The sequence below is a fragment of the Aquarana catesbeiana genome, linkage group LG05 (assembly GCF_042186555.1).
Source record: "Aquarana catesbeiana isolate 2022-GZ linkage group LG05, ASM4218655v1, whole genome shotgun sequence".
NCBI lineage: Eukaryota > Metazoa > Chordata > Amphibia > Anura > Ranidae > Aquarana > Aquarana catesbeiana.
The window spans coordinates 15311145-15332646 of NC_133328.1; the positions used below are offsets into that span (position 1 = coordinate 15311145).

The 21502-nt window shown below is 46.3% G+C and overlaps 1 protein-coding gene and 1 long non-coding RNA gene across 13 annotated transcripts in view; one reads left to right on the forward strand and one right to left on the reverse strand.

The window, feature by feature from the left end:
• Positions 1–21502, reverse strand: part of OBSCN (obscurin, cytoskeletal calmodulin and titin-interacting RhoGEF) — a 407958-nt gene that overhangs the window by 54487 nt on the left and 331969 nt on the right. For all 12 annotated transcript variants that reach the window (XM_073629454.1, XM_073629462.1, XM_073629460.1 and 9 more), the window contains 6 exons: positions 15931–16079; positions 14053–14253; positions 12989–13071; positions 12718–12891; positions 12465–12624; positions 1415–1531 (listed from right to left, as the gene is read on the reverse strand). In XM_073629454.1, coding sequence (XP_073485555.1) covers positions 1415–1531; positions 12465–12624; positions 12718–12891; positions 12989–13071; positions 14053–14253; positions 15931–16079 — 884 coding nt within the window. The remainder of the gene's footprint in view (positions 1–1414; positions 1532–12464; positions 12625–12717; positions 12892–12988; positions 13072–14052; positions 14254–15930; positions 16080–21502) is intronic.
• Positions 1–21502, forward strand: part of LOC141144090 (uncharacterized) — a 175209-nt gene that overhangs the window by 14786 nt on the left and 138921 nt on the right. The gene's annotated exons all lie outside the window — the stretch shown is intronic.

Genomic DNA, 21502 nt, shown 5'->3' on the forward strand with positions numbered 1-21502 from the left:
GCTAGCTGCTGGGGGATCTCTTGTTGTTGGAGGGGATCTATTTTTGCGGGGTGGGGGGGGCTATTAATGCTAAGGAGGTCTATTGTTGCTGGTGGGGGATCTACTGTTGCTGGGGGTGGGTCTTATGATGCTGGGGGTCAGTTGTTGCTGGGAGGGATCTAGTGATGCTAGCTGCAGGGAAATCTGTTATTGCTGCTGGGGATCTTTTGTACTGGGAGGTGGGTGGAGTTTAACCAAGGTATGGTGCAGGAGGTGGGTGGGGGTGGAACCAAGGAATGGTGTAGGAGGTGGGTGGGGATTAAACCAAGGAATGGTGCAGGAGGTGGGTGGGGGTGGAACCAAGGAATTGTGCAGGAGGTGGGTGGGGATGGAACCAAGGAATGTTGCAGGAGGTGGATGGGGGTGGAACCGAAGAATGGTTCAAGAGGTGGTTGGGGGTGGAACCGAAGAATGGTTCAGGAGGTGGGTGGGGATGGAACCAAGGAATGGTGCAGGAGGTGGGTGGAACCAATGAATGGTGCAGGAGGTGGGGGGTGGAACCAAGGAATGGTACAGAAGGTGGGTGGGGGTGGAACCGTAGAATGGTGCAGGAGGTGGGTGGGGGTGGAACCAAGGAATGGTGCAGGAGGTGGTGGGGGTGGAACTAAGGAATGGTACAGAAGGTGGGTGGGGGTGGAACCGTAGAATGGTGCAGGAGGTGGGTGGGGGTGGAACCAAGGAATGGTGCAGGAGGTGGGTGGGGGTGGAACCAAGGAATGGCGCAGAAGGTGGGTGTGGGTGGAACCGAGGAATGGTGCAGAAGGTGGGTGGGGGTGGAACCAAGGAATGGTACAGGATGTGGGTGGGGGTGGAAACGAGGAATGGTGCAGGATGTGGGTGGGGGTGGACCGAAGGAATGGTGCAGGGAGGTGGGTGGGGATGGGACCAAGGAATGGTGCAGGAGGTGGGTGGGGTGGAACCAAGGAATGGTACAGGAGGTGGGTGGGTAGTGGAAACGAGGAATGGTGCAGGAGGTGGGTGGGGGTGGAACCAAGGAAGCTCCAGGAGGTGGGTGGGGGTGGAACCAAGTAATGGTGCAGGAGGTGGGTGGGGATGGAACCAAGGAATAGTGCAGGATGTGGGTGGGGGTGAAACCAAGGCATGGTGCAGGAGGTGGGTAGGGGGTGGAGATAAGGCGTGACTCGGAAAGGCGGAGTTTCTGCACCTATTGTCTAAGAAAAAAAGCCCTGTATCTACAGAACAATGTTGAGAATGCCTGGTCTAAAGAGACCCTGTGTTTTCCTGTTGGCCTTCTCCATTTCTGCTCTCCTTATCTTTGCTGAGAACTTGGTGACAGCCAAAACTCATGCAGCAGCAGAGTGGGGAAAGCCCCTTTACATACAGATCATTGCCAAACATGCTCAGAATTTCTCACCTTCAGGATGATTTGATATCGCTGTATTCTGTTGATCGGTCGTTCCAGATAGTGTTGCAGTGGTGGCATCGGAGGCTTGGAGGGGTCAGCAAGGGCCAAAGTGTCCTCTGTGTATTTCTGGGGTAAATGATGACATTTGTCAGTAGGATGTCAAACATACATTTTTTTTTTTAAGTAGAACCCCAGGCAGATAGAACAGGCAAACATTAAAGCTCATTAACCCCTTCAATACCGGGCACTTTCACCCCCTTCCTGCCCAGGACAATTTTTAGCTTTCAGCACTGTCACACTTTGAATGACAATCACGCGGTCATACAACACTGTACTCATATGATATTTTTATCATTTTGTTCACACAAATAGAGTTTTCTTTTGGTGGTATTTAATCACCACTGGGGTTTTTTATTTTTTTATTTTTCGCTAAATAAAAAAAGAATGAACATTTGAAAAATAAATGCGTTTTTCTTCGTTTCTGTTATGAAATTTAGCAAATAAATAATCTTTCTTCATAAATTTAGACCAAAATATATTCTGCTACATTTCTTTGGTGAAAATAACCCAAATCAGTGTATAATATTTAGTCTGTAGGAAACCCCAAACTATGGAATATATCTACAAATCGATTAATCTTGAGGTACTGACACCCTATTTCATTTCTCGAGGCCCTAAAATGTCAGGAAAGTAAGAATACCCTCAAAATGACCTCCATTTGGAAAGTAGACATTCCAAAGTATGTAGTAAGAGGCATGACAAGTTTTTTGAAGATGGAATTTTTTGGCATTTTTTGGGGGAAATAAAAAAAAAAAAATGTTCACAATTTTTATTTTTATTTTTTTACATACTGTCACCAGTGCAGTACAACATCTTCATATAACAGGGGTGGCGGTGATCAGGGACACTGACTTGTGACAGTACGTAAAAAAGAAAAAAAAATATACATTTTTTTATTACATTTTTTCTCTTTTTTATGATTTGTTTTTAACACACTGTAACCAGATCAATATAATGTTACCATAGTATCATTGTACTACTCTGGGGAAGTGATCAGAATTTTTTTTTTTTTTTTTTTTAGACATTATGTTTGCTTATAGCAGTGAATTACATTGCTATAAGCAAGCATTTTACTGAATGAAACTGAATCAGTCTGTTTTGTTGTGAATAGCTGTGACTGGTCAAAGCTAATCACATGGTACAGATGGCTGTGATTGGCCCTGTCTGTACCATGTGATCACTGTGACCAATCACAGCTAGCAACACAATTGTACACAAAGGATGGCATAAAAGGAAGCCATCCATTGTGTACAACTGTCATGTGATCTGCTGTGATTGGTCACAGCGATCACATGGTACTGGCAGCGAGCCAGTACTCTGAGCAGCAGATCGGCGCTTCCTGACAGGACATCACATGACGTCCAGTCAGTATAAGAAAGCCACAGTCCGGTTGGGAGGAAGGCAATAAAAACATGGCTCAACCCTATGTAATTAACCCCCCCCAAAACCACAAGTGTAAACACAGCATTAGAGTTCCCCAATCAGCACAGACTGGGACAGCAGTGCCGTCACCCCGTAGTCTAATGCCCTGTACACTTTCCGACGGAATATGTGAGATCGGAGCGTGTTGTCGGAAATTCCGACCGTGTGTGGGCTCCATCACACATTTTCCATCGGATTTTCCGACGCACAAAGTTTGAGAGCAGACTATAAAATTTTTCGACAACAAAATCCATTGTCGGAAATTCCGTCCGTGTGTGGACAATTCCGACGCACAAAGTGCCACGCATGCTCGGAATAAATTAAGAGACGAAAGCTATTGGCTACTGCCCCGTTTATAGTCCCGACGTACGTGTTTTACGTCACCGCGTTCAGAACGATCGGATTTTCCGACAACTTTGTGCGACCGCGTGTATGCAAGACAAGTTTGAGCCAACATCCGTCGGAAAAGATCCTAGGATTTTGTTGTCGGAATGTCCGATCAATGTCCGATCGTGTGTACAGGGCATTAGAAGGACATGTCGTTTTGGGTGTATTCCAAGAATGAGACAAATACATTCCAGGTGCATCAAATAAGAGTACCATCTCTGAACCGCACAACACATGAACCTTGAAGCACATGGGCTACAGCAGCAGAAGACCACACCGGGTGCCACTCCTGTCAGCTAAGAACAGGAAACTGAGGCTACAATTCACACAGGATCACAAAATTGGACAATAGAAGATTGGAGAAAGGTTGCCTGGTCTGATGAGTCTGGATTTCAGCTGCGACATTCAGATGGTGGGGTCAGAATTTTGTGTAAACAACATGAAGCATGGATCCATCCTGCTTGTATCACCAGTTCAGGTTGGTGTAATGGTGGGGGGGATATTTTCTTCGCGCACTTTGGGCCCCTTAGTACCAATTGAGTATCATTTAAACACCACGGCCTACCTGAGTATTGTTGCTGACCATGTCCATCCTTATGACTACAATGTACCATCTTCTGATGGCTCCTTCCAGCAGGATAATGCACCATGTCACAAAGCTCCAATCATGTCACCACTGGACAATGAGGCTCCTGTACTCCAATGGCCTCCAACACTCACCACATCTCATCAATAGAGCACCTCATGGAGGTGGTGGAGCAGGAGATTGGCATCATGGATGCACAGCTGACAAATCTGCAGCAACTGCGTGATGTTATCAGGTCAATATAGACCAAATCTCTGAGGAACGTTTCCAACACCTTGTTGTGTCTATGCCACCAAGGATGAAGGCCGAAAGGGGGTCCAACCCGCTACTAGCAAGGTGGACCTAATAAAGTGGCCAGTGAGTGTATTTAACCCATTTAACTTGGAAGTTTTTTTGGTTTAATCTCTAGGAGATGACCGATACAGTTTGTATTTATATTCAAAGTCCCCATCCGCATACATAATAAGCCGAGAACTGTTCCTGAAGAGTTTAATTAAATTCATACTTCACGCAGTTAGTGAACGCCTCGTCTTTTCGGTGAAAATTCCTCCCTGATTAATGCTGGAGAGAATTACCGGCACACCTGATAGATTCCAGGCATTTAAATTCGGGATAAATTATTAATTGCTTTTTCTCCTGAAGGCCGGGCTATTTTCAGGCACTTCATTTGGTGGGAACAAGGACAGGCGGTCTATGGGATGTATAATTCATGACTTGTGATTAATTAGCAGGTGAACAATTGTGTGGAAATACATAACGCTGCCAAAGCAAACAACAGCAAATGTTCCAACCTAAAATATTCATACCATTCCAGATCTACAGTATACGATTTATCGACAAGGGACAAGGGAGGGATACGCTAAAAGTAGGGCACTTTTTTTTTTGGCAGACAAATCATGTTTTAAATGCATGTTACATGCAATGCCGTGTTGCGCTGTTCATTTTTAACGGCACCCCAAGGCAACACCCATACGTCAGAGCGCATCACAATGCATGCCAATATAATTCTACTTCCTCCTCTTTTCCTTTCTCTGTTGGGGTTCCTCAAGGTTCTGTTCTTGGACCTCTCTGATTTTCAATCTTCACCTCCTCCCTGGGTCAGCTGATGGCCTCCCATGGCTTCCAATACCATCTATAATTATGCTGATGACACCCAAATCTATTTCTCTACCCCTCAGCTCATTCCTTCAGTCTCTTCGCGTATCACTAATTTAATAACAGATATATCAGTCTGGATGTCACACCACTTCCTTAAACTCAATTTATCCAAAACCGAACTTATAATTTTTCCTCCACCACCAGCCCCTTTCCCCTGACCTCTCTGTCAAAATCAAATGCACAACTATCAGCCCATCCCCACATGCCCAAGGTTCTAGGTGTAGTCCTGGACTCTGAACTCTCCTTTAAGCCCCACGTCCAATCACTGTCCAAATCTTGCCACCTCAACCTCCGCAACATCTCCAAAATATGCCCCTTCCTAACCAATGACACAACAAAGCTCTTAATTCACTCGCTGGTCATCTCTCGTCTCGACTACTGCAACTCCTTTTTCATTGGGTTACCTCTACATAGTCTATCCCTCCTTCAGTCCATCATGAATGCTGCTGCCAGACTCATCCACCCTTACCAACCGCTCAGTGTCTGCTACTTCTCTCCGCCAATCCTCCACTGGCTTCCTCCACCTCTCTCTACCAATCCCTCCATTGGCTTCCTCCACCCCTCTCTGCCAATCCCTCCACTGGCTTCCTCCACCCCTCTCTGCCAATCCCTCCATTGGCTTCCTCCCACCCCTCTCTGCCAATCCCTCTATTGGCTTCTGCTCACCCAACGAATTCCATTCAAAATCCTAACAACAACTTACAAAGACATCCACAATTTAGCTTCCAGCTACATCACTAGCCTAGTCTCAAAATACCAACCAAATCGTTCTCTTCGTTCTTCTCAAGACCTCCTGCTCTCTAGTTCCCTTGTCACCTCCTCCCATACTCGCCTCCAGGTCTTCTCCCGAGCTTCTCCAATCCTATGGAACTTCCTGCCCCAATCAGTCCGATTATCTCCTACTCTATTAGCTTTAAGGCAAATTATCCTCTTCAGAGAAGCCTATCCTACCCACAACTAACAACTGTACTTCCATTTTCTTCATCAGATCACCCCCCCACAGTTTTTTACTTTTGCTTCACATGGACCCTCCCTTCTAGATTGTAAGCTCTAATGCATAGCTGCCAACTGTCCCGGATTTCCCGGGACATTCCGGGACTTGGACTTCATTCCCGGATTTGTGGTGTCCCGGGAAATGTCCCGAAAAATCCGGTTCCTGTTTTTGAAGCCGCCGCCGCCGCCGCTAGAGGTCGGCGGCCGGCGGAGACATTGTCTCCGCCGGCCGCCATTTTGTGGAAGTTCAGGAAGACGGCTGGGGGGGGGCTAGATGAAGCTTCTGCGTCGCCGCCCACCCCCTGCCCCGCTCCGCCTCGGCCCGCCCCGCTCCGCCTCGCCCCGCTCCGCCTCGGCCCGCCTACCCCCCGCCCCGCTGCCAGTCTGATATAGAAAAGGGGCGGGGGTTCTAGGTGGGGGGGAGCGCGCGCACCGCTGTGGGACACCTGATGTGAGTGGGGGGGGGGCAGTGGGGACACCTGATGTGAGTGGGGGGGCACTGGGGACACCTGATGTGAGTGGGGGGGGCACTGGGGACACCTGATGTGAGTGGGGGGGCACTGGGGACACCTGATGTGAGTGGGGGGGGGCACTGGGGACACCTGATGTAAGTGGGGGGGGGCACTGGGGACACCTGATGTGAGTGGGGGGGGGGCACTGGGGACACCTGATGTGAGTGGGGGGAGGCACTGGGACACCTGATGTAAGTGGGGGGGGCACTGGGGACACCTGATGTGAGTGGGGGGGGCACTGGGGACTCCTGATGTGAGTGGGGGGGGCACTGGGGACACCTGATGTGGGGGGGGGCACTGGGGACACCTGATATGAGGGGGGGGCACTGGGGACACCTGATGTGAGTGGGGGGGGGCACTGGGGACACCTGATGTGAGTGGGGGGGGGCACTGGGGACACCTGATGTGAGTGGGGGGGGGCACTGGGGACACCTGATGTGAGTGGGGGGGGGCACTGGGGACACCTGATGTAAGTGGGGGGGCACTGGGGACTCCTGATGTGAGTGGGGGGGGCACTGGGGACACCTGATGTGGGGGGGCACTGGGGACACCTGATGTGAGGGGGGGGCACTGGGGACACCTGATGTGAGTGGGGGGGCACTGGGGACACCTGATGTGAGTGGGGGGGCACTGGGGACTCCTGATATGAGTGGGGGGGGCACTGGGGACACCTGATGTGAGGGGGGGGCACTGGGGACACCTGATGTGAGGGGGGCACTGGGGACACCTGATGTGAGGGGGGGGCACTGGGGACTCCTGATGTGAGGGGGGGGCACTGGGGACTCCTGATGTAAGAGGGGAGCTCCGCCGGGGACTCCTGATGTGAGGGGGAGCTCCGCCGGGGGACTCCTGATGTGAGGGGGAGCTCCGCCGGGGACACCTGATGTGAGGGGGGGCTCCGCCGGGGGACTCCTGATGTGAGGGGGGGCTCCGCCGGGGACTCCTGATGTGAGGGGGGGCTCCGCCGGGGACTCCTGGTGTGAGGGGGGGCTCCGCCGGGGACTCCCTGGTGTGAGGGGGGCTCCGCCGGGGACTCCTGGTGTGAGGGGGGGCTCCGCCGGGGACTCCTGGTGTGAGGGGGGGCTCCGCCGGGGACTCCTGGTGTGAGGGGGGGCTCCGCTGGGGACATCTGATGCAAGGACGGACTCTGCTCGGACATCTGAAGCAAGGACGGACGGCTGGTGGCAGGCGACGTGGCTGGTGACACGCTCAGGGATCCCACTGATTCTGCATTATGGTGAGTTGAATGATTTCATTTTATATTACAATATAATAATATAAATAATGCGTTTCAATCATCCTGACACCATAACAACCATGGTGCCGGGATGATTGAAGTGCTAACACCAGGTGTTTGGAGTATCTTTATCTGCTGATTGTTAAACTTTCTAGAATACACATATTTCTATTGTGTAGGATCTGGGGCTGCTGTCCCGTCATTTCCCTCTCTCTCCCCCTCTCTCCCCCTCTCTCCCCCTCTCCATCCCTCATTCATTTCAGACTCTAACCACACCCTCTAGAGCCACGCCCATTTAAGCCACGCCCACAATTCCGCGTAAACCACGCCCATTCTATTTTCTGCTAGGCCACGCCTGCTGACGAATGCCCCGCCCTCTAATTATTGGACAGCTCCGCCTACAGCCACAAAAGTGTCCCACATTTTTTTTTTACAATGTTGGCAACTATGCTAATGAGCAGGGACCTCTGATCCTTCATGTATTGAATTGTATTGTATTGTAACTGTACTGTTTGCCCTCATGTGATAAAGCACTGCACAAACTGTTGGCACCATATAAATCCAGTATAATAATAATAATGCCAATGCACTATAGCATTATGTGATGCTTTCGTTAAAAAAAATTCCTATCTTTGGGATTTTTTGGTGCATTGGCAGCTCATTAACTTCAATGTGATATAAAACAAGTTGAATTTGAAGCGCCACACCACTGCCAAGAGGACAAGATACAACTTTATTCCATTAACCACTCCCCCCCAGTCTATTGTAATATGACGGCTGGGCGGGACATCCATCGTTCTTGGTGGCGGTCATATGACGCCCTCGCTGAACGCACCTAGCAAGCACTCCATGGCACGATCTATCACCAGCTGTGTCCAATCGAACACAGGCGATGACTGATCAGTATACCGGCTCGCTGCCGGTACCATGTGATCGCTGTGACCAATCACAGCAGATCACATGACAATTGTACACAACGGATGGCTTCCTTTCATGCCAACCTCTGTGTACAAATGTGCTGCTAGCTGTGCTTGGTCACAGTGATCACATGGTACAGACAGGGCCAATCACAGCCCATCTGTACCAGGTGATTAGCTGTGGTCAATCACAGATAATCACAATAGTAAACACTGAATTAATCAGTTTCCTCCAGTAATAATGGTTGCTTATAACAGTGAAATGCACTGGTATAAATCATCATAATGTGTACAAAAAAAAAAAAAAACCTGATCACTTCCCCAGAGTAGCACAGTGTTACCATGGTAATTTATTTTAAAAGAAAAAGAAAAGAAAAAGTAACAGAAAAAAGTTGAAAAAAAATTTATTTATTTTTTTTTCTATATACTGTGACCAGTCAGTGTCCCTGATCACCGCCACACCAGCTATATGATGATGCTGCACTGTACTGGTAACATTATGTAAAAAAAAAAAAAAAAAATTTGGAAAAAAAAAAAAATGGAAAATGTCTTAATTTTCCCAAAAACTTAAAAAAAATAGCATTTTTTCCCCCAAATTTTCAGTCTTTTTAAATTTATTTTGCAAAAAATAAAAAAGCAAGTGGTGATTAAATGTCACCAAAAGAAAGCTCTATTTGTGTGAAAAAAATGATATAAAATGTCATTTGGGTACAGTGTTACCTGACCGCGCAATTGTCATTCAAAGTGTGACAGCGCTGAAAGCTGAAAATTGGCCTGGGCAGGAAAGGGTGAACATGCCTGGTATTAAAGTGGTTAAAGGTCAGGGATACAATTCAAAAAGTAGCCAACGCGTTTTAGGGGTCTAAGTGCCCCATTCTTCAGTGCTTGACTGGCAACAAAATGAACAAACCATAAGTGAACTGAACCTACAACGGTATTTGTTCCAGTGTGAATTCAAAGCGCAGTCAAGTCCTGATGATGATGTTGCCAATCGAGCTCTGATAAAGGGTGGCACTTATACCCCGGAAACGCGTTGACTACTTTTTGTATTGTACCCCTGACCTTTATTGGAATAAAGTTGTATCTGGACCTCTTAGCAATGGTGTGCTGCTTCAAGTTCCACTCTTTTTATATTACACTACAAGCCAAAGAGACTGTGGAGATCCTCTGGGATGTAGAAGCCACCTGCGCAGGAACCAGGTCATTTACACCAACAGTAATACCTTATGATAACAATAACTGTAACATAAACCTACGGGTCCAGTGCTATCTTTCCACTTTCCTCAACTCATTGATTTCAATGAGCTGCCTTAATATGATTCGCGCTAACGCACCGCACAAAGGTAGGTGCAGCCTTAGGGTTTATTCACACTAGCTCTGGTCTCTGAAGAGCGATCTGCATTCGGATCGCTCTTCAGAGAACTTTTGTCAAGCGGTGAGAAGGTGTTGCATTGCCTCCTGTTCGCCCACTTTAACCCCTTTGAACCACATGAACCACCCATGGCGGTTACATATAGGCTCCAATCACTTGAATGGGTCACGTTTTATGGGCGCTGTGCCCCCTGAAAGTGACAGGGGGTATACTATAACTCCTGCCACAAAGTAAAGCATTGTACATCCCTGGCAGCTGCCTTAAAGCAGGTGCAGTTTATATTCTCCTCTGTAGGTGGCGCTCGTCCACAGCAGCAATGCAGATGAGGGAGGAAGTCGAGGGGAACCTAGTTCCTCTATGGTTTCCTTGGTCACAGGGAGGCAGCTCTCCGATTGGATTATGGTGCCCCATGTGATTTTTGGCAGCCATCTTGGGTCAGGCAGAGTCTATTTAAGGCCCTGGCTCCCGGGTTTGGCATGCATTTTGCGAGTGGCTAGTGTAGGGACAGGTCACCCGTCTGTCAGGGACAGTACTTAGAGCCAGGAAAAGGTCCTGGAGGAGTAGGGAAAGTGCAGGGACTACACCAAACTTCCTAGAAAGCCTCCCCTTTGGTTACAGGCTGGCCAGGCCACATTCCGCTCCCCATGGCAGACGCTGTCAGCATCTCCAGGTCTCCAGTCTTCTGTTCCTTCACTGTTGCACTGTGTAAGTGGTCCCCATCGAGTTGCCTACCCGCCGGGCCTATTGTGTACTGCTGAACTTTTGTTATAATATACTCCTGTTACTGCACTTGTAGTCTGTGTGTTTGCTGCCCACTACATCACGCTGCACCTGCCCACATGCCTCTGCAGCTACAGGTGGTAGTGGTTGGGGGGGGGGGTGTAAAAGCATGGCTCAACCATGGGGTTTTACTGCCCCCCTCCCCCAAAAGCTAGTGTGCACAAGCCCTTAAAGTATAACTATGAGCAAAATCAACTTGACTTATGAAGATGCAATGTCACCGGCTTCAAGGCAGCAGTGTTTGCAACATAGTTTTATGATCCCGTTGATCCTGCCAGTAGATCTGTTATTTTTGCACTTCCTGCAATGGGCTTACAACACCCATTCATTCTGCACTGAAATTGCACAGCATTGTTGTCGTACTGTATGCAGGAGGACATGTAGTTTTAAATGTATTTTAAGAAAGTGACAAATACATTCCATGTGCATCAAAATAAAAGGTTTTGAAGCAGTGGTCTCTCTGCAGAGGCTCTCTTGCTCCAGCTGAGGTAGAGTTAGAGCTCTCCAACCAGCACAGCTCACACTCCCTGCTGATTGTAAAGTACTAGCTATGACTCAGCAATGGGTATCAGACCTCTTCAGAGAGACCACTGCTTCCACACAGATTGCAAAGGGGCCTTTCTCTGCAGCATGCAGACTGGGGGCAGACTGTTCTGCTTAGGTTGTGGCTGCTTTGTAAAGAAAATGAACTGTAACAGTATAAACTGTAACTGAGTCCCCCTTGTAACATAGTTTTATTACCAGTCAATCCGGCCATTAGATCCATTATTTTTCCACTTCCTGAAATGGGCTGACATCAGCTCAGACTCCCTACTGATTGGAGAGTTCTAGCTATAAGTCAGCAGGGGGCGTGTCAGACCTCTGTAGGGTTCAGCTTTAAGCTACCATTGCACTGAAGAAGTCAGAAAATGTGTGACCTCATTAAAGCGGAACTCCCATTTAGAGCCCTTTCACACTGGGGCCGCGCCACGTTAGCGGTAAAGCGTCACTAGTTTTAGCTCTTTAACCGTTGTTTTAGCTGCGCTTTTCGGCCGCTGGGGGGGGCACATGTTGCAGCGCTTCGGAAGTGCTGCCTGTGCATTCCAATGGGCAGGGGCAGTTTAGGAGCGCTGTATACAGCGCCTGAAAAACGCCTTCAGTGTGAAAGGGTTCTTAGGAGAGGTTATAAATGCTTCTATATACCCAGTGAAGTGAGTGGCCTCAGGTGATACACAGAGATAAAACAGATCCTCCTACATAAGTTGTACCTGTTTATCTTCTCTTCTTTACACCCATTCAAAGTGCGTTTATACAGCTTGTCTGAGCTTTCATAAAAAAGGGGGCAGAGAAATGGAAAGCCCTCCCCCCTTCACACAGCACACAGGAATAGAGCTGAGGCTGTCAATCACAGGCTGTGTGTTGGAGCTCCCTCCCCGTCACCTTTTTATCTCTTGGTGTCAGGAAAACTTGTTACAAAAGATTTATACTGATAGCAGAGGAATGAAGCAGCAGATAGAAATGACACTTAGTGCTCTTAGAAGGATATGCTTTGTTCATATTTCATGTCTGAGGTTTTTAACCATTTTACAATATTGATAAACATGAGAGGAAAGGAAAGGAAAGGAGAGGTGAGACAAGGAAAGAACGCATACATACTTTGTAGAACTCCTGAATGGCATCATTGACCACAACAGACTCAGCCTGGACACGACCCACCAGGTACATAATGTACTTATTAAACTCTTCCTCATTCCTGATGAAGCACATGGCAATGTCATCATCTGTGTCAGAGTTTTTAAGTTCTTGGAAGAAAGTTCTGTGGAAGGAGGATGAAGGTATTTTATTATAAAACAGAATTTATACATCGTGCCAAGCATATGACATAACAACACAAGTATCTTATACAGACCTGGCATGGAAGTCACCAATATCACTGATGTTCCTGAAAATAATGGTCTTCTGATTGGCCACAGCCTCGGGAATATCAGAACAGGTCTCAGTGTAATTAATATAATGGGTATGCAGGAATTGGAGGTCCTGGACATATTCCTTCTCTGAGGCTAGAAGATCTTGAATAAAAGTGCTGAGAAGAAAAATGGAGGTATTTCATTTTAGCCAACAAATTCTGATATTTTGGTGGAACTGCAATGGGGTCCAACAATAGTCCATCATTTAAATACCTGAGTTTCTTTTTGTAATCTTCTTCTGAAATCGATTCTCCTGAAAATTCCACAACATCTCCTGCTCCCCATTCCGGTGATAGCTTGAAACAAACAAATAAACACTATTACATTTCCCTGTGTTCTCACTGTAAGGCAGGTGGTTGCCAAAAAGCAAGCTTGCGAATTTGGGGTAGTTTTAAAAAAAACCCTAGCTGAGAGATCCAAAAGGCTACACATTGTGTTAACCACTGGGAGTTGACGTTTTAGGATGGTTAACAGATGGTATCTTACACCCTACAGATTGGCTAAAATGTTCCCAACCACCTCCCCATTGTGCTGGTGTGGATGCAGCCAGATAGGTAATTTACTTCACACCTTGTGGGACTGCCCTAGTCTGACAAGTTTTTGGAATCAGGTTTTCCAAGTAATGTCCTCCCTCAAGGGAATCCTCTTATCGCCAAGCCCGTGTCTGGCTATACTCCATATTGTTATTGATTCATACCCCTGCTGGTTTAGGCAAGTAATTACGCACCTACTTTAACAGCCCACACTCTCATACTTAGAAAATAGAAATCACAAGGCTCCCTCAATATTTCAGATGTTCTGGTCTTGGTCCAATAAAACTACGCTTTTGAAGGCCTGTTAACAATCAACTCACTCAATAAAGCAATATGGTCAGAAACCTCAATTTCTAAGACATAGAAAGAATCTTCTTCCTTATACATTAGGTCGTGTTACACAAGTATGAATAGTTTAATTGGAATTCTAGCGTTACAGATATTTACCAATTCAGTCGAACTGGCGTACCTATCCTGTTTTTTTCCCTTACAGTTTTAAGACTTTCTCATCCGCATATGAATATGTACAGATGACCTACACGTATGTACCATTTCATGTTTTGTTTCAGATGTACTGTACTATTGTACCTATTTCTTATGTTCAATAAAAAAATATTGAAACAAAAAAAAAAACTCTAGCTGGATGCAGAGTTTAAAAATAGTTAAATTACAAAATAAATTTTTATAGCAATTGTACATATTCAATTTATAGTTGAGTTCTCCCTTTAAAGGAAACATCTTTACCTTCAAGCGCTTATCCAGGTATGCAGGAGACACCCAACCCTGTCGGGAGGCACTTAGCTTGGTTGGTTTTGTCCTGACAAGCCACTTCAGGGGATGGACAGAGTCAAGGACTTCCACGTACTGGCCCTCTTTCAGAGTTATGGTTTCCTTATCAGCTGTTATTGGGTTGTAGTCCGCTGTGGCCATGTAGATATCAAATATCTGGAATCGTAAATGACAATTTTGCCAAAAGTAAATCTACATACAGACATAAATGTTACAAAACATCTAAAAACTGAGCTGCCTAGGCAATCCTGTTGGTAAATATCTCGCTACTTTCCCCTTAAAGGTACAAAGGCAAAATAAGAGCGGACTTTAAACCGTTTAAAGAAGAAAAGGATATGTACAACTTCCTTCAAATTTTTGTATACTCGAATACACTGTGTATTATAAATTTTAAACAATAGCTATAGTTGTCACATTTTCAGATCTTTTTGGAACAGGCTGTAATATTAGAAATATATTTGTATTGAGGCAATGGAGCAAGTACCAGACAGATTTGTTTTTTTTTTTGATTTTTGGTGCAATAAAATTATGTCCTGGCTTTATTTCTGCCAGCAACCCCATTGGAGGACATTTTTCCTTACTCCCTGACCCATACATGAAAATCATTCTATGGTTAGCCATGGACAGAGCGAATTTCTTTCCTGCACTCAATTCTCCAATCAACACAGGGAATCCCTCTTGCTGAGCCATTGTGTTCTCTCAGTGGTAGGGGTGGGGGAAGCCCAGCTATAACAGCCGCTTGCAATAATGGGATGTAAAATCCGGCAGACTGGATGTACCCAAGTTGATCAATCAATCAACTTGGGTACATTTAGCCTGCCCATACATTCCTGCTGAACCAGCCGAGATTTGAACCGTCTCTGTGTGGCTTTAGCAAGTGTTCTTCCATAATGCAAAGAGCAGTAAACTCTAAAGTGGACAAAAAGGATACGTGAGACCTAATATGAACATTTAACATATGTGAGGTAGGTAATGATGTGACCTCTGTAAGTGCTCTTATCTCTGCTTGGAAAGAAGAGAACAATACTCTGCCAGATAAAAATTACAAGCTTTGCCAATAGACATTTCTACAGCTGAAGGTAATCTAGATCAGTCATTCTCAACCACTGGGCCATGGTCCACTGCTGGGCCATGGCCTCCTCTCTCCTGGGCCTCTACCCAGGCACAGATCCCTTAACATCCCATAGCACCCCAACAACCTTCCATAGTGGCCCACAGTGCCCCCAGGGCTCCTAAGAGCACTCAGCCTTCACAGTGGCCCATCTCCCACTGTGTCCTCCAGCCCGCTGAAGTGCCTTCAGCCTTCCTTAGTGCCCCCCACCTCCAACATTGCCCCACAGTGCCCCTCAACCTCCCACAATGCCCCCAGCCTTCTGCAGAGCCTCAAGCCCTCCATAGTGCCCCCAAACTCCAACATTGTCCACAGTGCCTCCTAACTTCCCACAGTGCCCCCCAGCCTCCTTCAGAAAACTCATCCTATAGAACCACTATCTCCTGAATGGTCTCATGATCCCCCCCACAACCCCCATCTCCCCCCCCCCCCCCCCACCCACAGTGACATTCAGACCCTTCCAGCATTACAACACATGTATTGCATTCCCATACCTTTACAGTGTGAGTATAAACTTACTGTTGCAGCATGAAAGGTTTTGGAAGAATTTATCGGGCTCTGGTCTAAAAAAAAGGTTCAGAATCACTACTCTAGATGAACTGCTGTGGTCTTCAGCCGTCCACAAGCCATCAGTTTTTGTACCCTCTTAAATTCCAGTTGGAACAGAAGGGGTTGAATGCATACACATAGACATTGAGTATTTTAGAGGTATTGTTCTTTACCTCTCCTCTGGAGTCCCCATCTTCTGATTCTGATGAAGACTCAACAGCAATGGAGGATGGTCTGGACCTGCCATGACGCGGAGAAGCAGAGGGAGTCTTGGATTCATCATCACTATCCATACCGGGCATTCCAGGCACTCGAAGGGAAGCTATAAAATAATGATGGAAAGCACAATGCTGAAAAAACTTTTCTGGAATACAGAATTGTATTTTGTGCAACTACTGTACATCAATATTTAGTAGAGATATATTCTTCAACCAATAGATGGCAGTGTTTATAAGTTTGTAGCTGCTCTTTGGTAAAATCTATGTCGTTTCTCTGAATACAGTTTCCTCTTTCCTGTCTGCAGTTAAGCAGCAAAGCCCATTTGGTGCACTGTTTGTTCTGTAGGGTTAGATACTGAATTACTAACAACTTTAAACTCAACGAATGCCCATATCAAACTTTGACTCATCCGCTATCAAAGATTTCAAGTGTGCAATGAGGTATTTTCCAAAAACAGATCACATTCTTAATGGGCTACAAAAAAAAGAACAATTTTACACCTACTGGAGGTTTGGCCAGCAAAAAGATCTTGGGCTTTTTAAATGTGCAGCTCTGAATGTAAAAATCATACATAGGTTGGGGTGGCTATGTGATCCTCTAATTATGTGTACCTCTTTGACTAACATTCTGCAGCACTGGAAAATGTAGTGATGCAGGAATTGAATAGGCCACGTGTCTGACCCTCACTGTTCCTTGCACATGCCTAACCCTCACTAATACTATTGCTATTATATATGACAGCTTCCTGCTATGAATGGTTGTTAAAGCAGAACTAAACCCATCAATTTTACAGCTTCAAAAAACAGTTACATTCCCGGCATGTGCCAGGAATGTAACTGTCGCATTGGTTATGCTCTCAACCCCTCACTCCCTTCACCCCCCCAACTGTGCAACCTCACTCCCTTCATCCCCTCATCGTGCACCCCACTCCCTTCATCCCCTCATTGTGCAACCCCAATCCCTTCATCCCCTCATTGTTCACCTCCACTCACTTCATCCCCACATTGTATACCCTTACTCCCTTCATCAGCTCATTGTGAACCCCACTTCTATCATCTCCTCTTTGTGTGCCCCACTCCCTTCAACCCTTCATTGTTCACCCCCACTGCCTTCATCCCCTCATTGTGCACCCTCACCGCTTTCATCCCCTCATTGTGCAACCCCACCCCCTTCATCCCCTCATTGTTCACCTCCACTCCCTTCATCCCCACATTGTATACCCTTACTCCCTTCATCAGCTCATTGTGCACCCCACTTCTATCATCTCCTCTTTGTGCGCCCCCACTCCCGTCAACCCTTCATTGTTCACTCCCACTGCCTTCATCCCCTCATTGTGCACCCTCACCGCTTTCATCCCCTCATTGTGTACCCTCACTCCCTTCATCAGCTCATGCACACCCCCACTCCCTTCAATGTGCACCCCACTCCCTTCATTTCCGCATTGTGCACTCCCACTCCCTTCATCCCCTCATTGTGCACTCCCACTCCCTTCATCCCCTCATTGTGTACCCCCACTCCCTTCATCCTCCTTATTGTGCAACCCCACTCCCTTCATCCCCTCATTGTGTCCCCCAACTCCATACCCTGCCATTATGCACCCCCACTCCTTCCATCCCCTTATTGTGCATCCCCACTCCCTTCATACCTTATTGTGCTCCCCCACTCCCTTAATCCCCCAATTGTGCAACCCCACTCCCTTCATCCCCTCATTGTGCACCCCCACTCCCTTCATCCCCTCATTGTGCACCCTCACTCCTTCCATCCCCTCATTGTGCACCCTCACTCCTTTCATCCCCTCATTGTATACCCTCACTCCCTTCATCAGCTCATTGTGCACCCCCACTACCTTCATCCTCTCATTGTGCACCCTCACTCTGTTCATCTCCTCTTTGTGCACCCCCACTCCCTTCAACCCTTCATTGTACACCCCCAATCCTTCATCCCCTCTTTGTGCACCCTCACTCCTTTCATCCCCTCATTGTGTACCCTCACTCCCTTCATCAGTTCATTGTGCACCCCCACTCCCTTCATCCTCTCATTGTGCACCCCCCACTCTCTTTATCCCCTCATTGTGCACCCCCCCTCCCTTCATCCCCTTATTGTGCACCCAACTCCCTTCATTGTGCACCCCACTCCCTTCATCGCCTCTGTGCACCCCAACTCCCTTCATCCCCTCATTGTGCACCCCCACTCCCTTCATCCACTCATTGTGCACCCCCACTCCCTTCATCCCCTTATTGTGCAACCCCACTCCCTTCATCCCCTCATTGTGCCCCCAACTCCATACCCCACCATTATGCATCCTCACTCCTTTCATCCCCTTATTGTGCACCCCCACTCCCTTTATCAGCTCATTGTACACCCCCACTCCCTTCATTGTGCACTCCACTCCCTTCATCTCCTCTTTATGCACCCCCACTCACTTCATCTCCTCATTGTGCACTCCCACTCTCTTCATCCCCTCATTGTGCACCCCCACTCCCTTCATCCCCTCATTGTGCAACCCCACTCCCTCATCCCCTCATTGTGCAACCCCACTCCCTCATCCCCTCATTGGGCAACCCCACTCCCTTCATCCCGTCATTGTGCTCCCCTACTCCTTTTATCCCCCAATTGTGCAACCCCACCCCCTTTATCCCTCATTGTGCAACCCCACTCCCTTCATCCCCTCATTGTGCCCTCCAACTCCATACCCCGCCATTGTGCACCCCAACTCCCTCCACACTATTTTTGTGCACCCCCACTTCATCTAACCCCCCTTCCCTCTCAGGCTCACTGGTAGTTAGAGGGGTTCCAGTGCACGTCATGCTGGCTAACGGTGGTCCCAGGGAGGAGGGAAGAAAGGAGATGAAGGAGAAGAGAGGTCAGAGCCATCCTCAACTGCACCGAGCAGCGCACTCCGCCCACTCTGAGCTAGAATTTGCCAGCAGGACCCGCCCACACAGCCAAAGGGGGAACGCACCACTGACAGAACCAGAATGGAAGTAGACCAATCCCCTGTGGCCCCGTCCACACTACACCCCTGGCTGTGACTATAGTTTTTTCCCCCTTGGGGTGGAGCATTGCAATGGTATCAGCTTCCAGATTTTTTTTTTTTGTGAAAGCTTAATTGAATAAGCTGAAATTAGAATCTGATTGGCTACCATGCACAGCCGCATCAGATTTTGCACTCTCCAGTTTTAGTAAATCAACCCCATGATGCTTTGGACTGAGACAAGTACACACTATAGAGGGATATGCTTTACCCACATTTCATGTCTGAGGTTTACATTCACCTTACGATTTCAGTTCGTAAGTGAAAAGGACACTGGATTTCTGGCAGGATCAACAAGTGTATTTCAGAACATGCAGAAAATGTGCTTAGCTTAACCGCTTCTGGACCACGGAAGGGTGGCCCAGCTGCGCAAAAATCACATACCTGTATGTGATTTCATGCATGAGGTCTGGGGACGTGCTGCAGGCGACCCACTCCCGCTGTGATTGGACACAGCTGGAGCCAATCAGCGGGTCTGGTGGCCGCGATGGCCGCCGGCACCTGCCGATCTTTCACAGGAGAGGCAGAACGGCGGTCTACCTATGTAAACAAGGCAGATCGCCGTTCTGTCAGACAGGAAAAAGGAGATCTTGTGTTTCTGCTAAGCAAAAACACGGATCTCTGTTTTCCTCCAGTCACAGCATTACCCTCCCCCCAGGAGCACACTTAACCCTTTGATTACCCCTGATGTTAACCCCTTCCCTGCCAGTGTCATTTATACAGTGACGTTGCACTTTTTTTTAGCACTGATCACTGTATTGGTGTCACTGGTCCCCAAAAAGTGTCACTTGGTGTCTGATTTGTCCACCGCAATATCGCAGTCCCGCTAAAAATCGCTGATCGCCGCCATTACTAGTAAAAACAATAACAAAATAAATAAAAAGTCCATAAAAATATTCCATATTTTGTAGACGCTATAACATTTCCGCAAACCAATCAATATACACTTATTGTGATTTTTTTTTTACCAAAAATATGTGGCAGAATACATATTGGCCTAAATTGATGAAGAAATTCGATTTTTTAAATTTTTTATTGAATATATTTTATAGCAGAAAGTAAAAAATATATATATATTTTTTTTAAATGTCATTTTTTTTTGTTTATAGCTCAAAAAATAAAAACCACAGAAGTGATCAAATATCACCAAAAGAAAGCTTATTTTCTTATTTAATTATACGCTTATTGGGATTTTTTTAAACAAAAATATGTAGCAGAATACATATTGGCCTAAACTGATGAAGAAATTGGATTTTTTACATTTTTTTTATTGGATATGTTTTATAGCAGAAAGTAAAAAATATGTTTTTTTTTTTTTTTTAAATTGTCATTTTTTTTTTGTTTATAGCTCAAAAAATAAAAACCATAGAAGTGATCAAATACCACAAAAAGAAATGCTTATTTTCTTATTTAATTATACGCTTATTGGGTTTTTTTTGTTACCAAAAATATGTAGCAGAATACATATCGGCCTAAACTGATGAAGAAATTGGATTTTTTACATTTTTTTATTGCATATGTTTTATAGCTAAAAAAAAAGCATATTGGTTTACTTTCTATTTGTCATTTTTTTTTTTTTTTCATAGCTCAAAAAATAAAAACCGCAGAGGTGATCAAATACCACCAAAAGAAAGCTTATTTTCTTATTTAATTATACGCTTATTGGGATTTTTTTTTAACCAAAAATATGTAGCAGAATACATATTGGCCTAAACTGGTGAAGAAATTAGATTTTTTATTTTTTTTTATTGGATATGTTTTAGAAGCAGAAAGTAAAAAAAAAAAATGTTTTAAAAAAAAAAAAATTAACCCCTTACTTGCCAATGACATTTACACAGTATTCAGTGTATTTTTATAGCACTGATCGTTATATAAATGTCAATGGTCCCAAAAAAAGTGTCAAAAGTGTCCGATCTGTCCACCGCAATGTCGCAGTCTCGCTCAAAAAATAAAAACCGCAGAGGCGACCAAATACCACCAAAAGAAAGCTCTATTTGTGGGGGGGGGAGACATCAATTTTATTTGGGTACAGCGCCGCATGACCGCGCAATTGTCAGTTAAAGTAACGCAGTGCCGTATCGCAACAAAATGGCCTGGTCATGAAGAGGGGGGTAAATCCTTCTGGAGATGAAGTGGTTAAAAAAGAAAACGAATGCAGCCGCCACATCTAAGGACTGGTTAGAAGCAATACATTACATTTTTTGTTCTCAAGTTTGGTTACTTTTGACAAACTTTGCTCCAGTACAGAAAATGATCTTATTGGAGAGAATTGTCAGTCCCAGGAAGGGAAGCAGCCGGAGAATGCCGGAAATTTATGTACATATTGAGCAGCGAGCTCTGACTAATGTCTTCTCTCAGCGTGAACACGGAGTACGGATCTCTGTCTCCCTCAGTACAATCTTCTCCCAATCTCAGAATACTGATAACCTCCAGGTAAACCTTGCGGGGTATAAATTACCGATATACAACGTATCACACGGTCACAGCTTCCA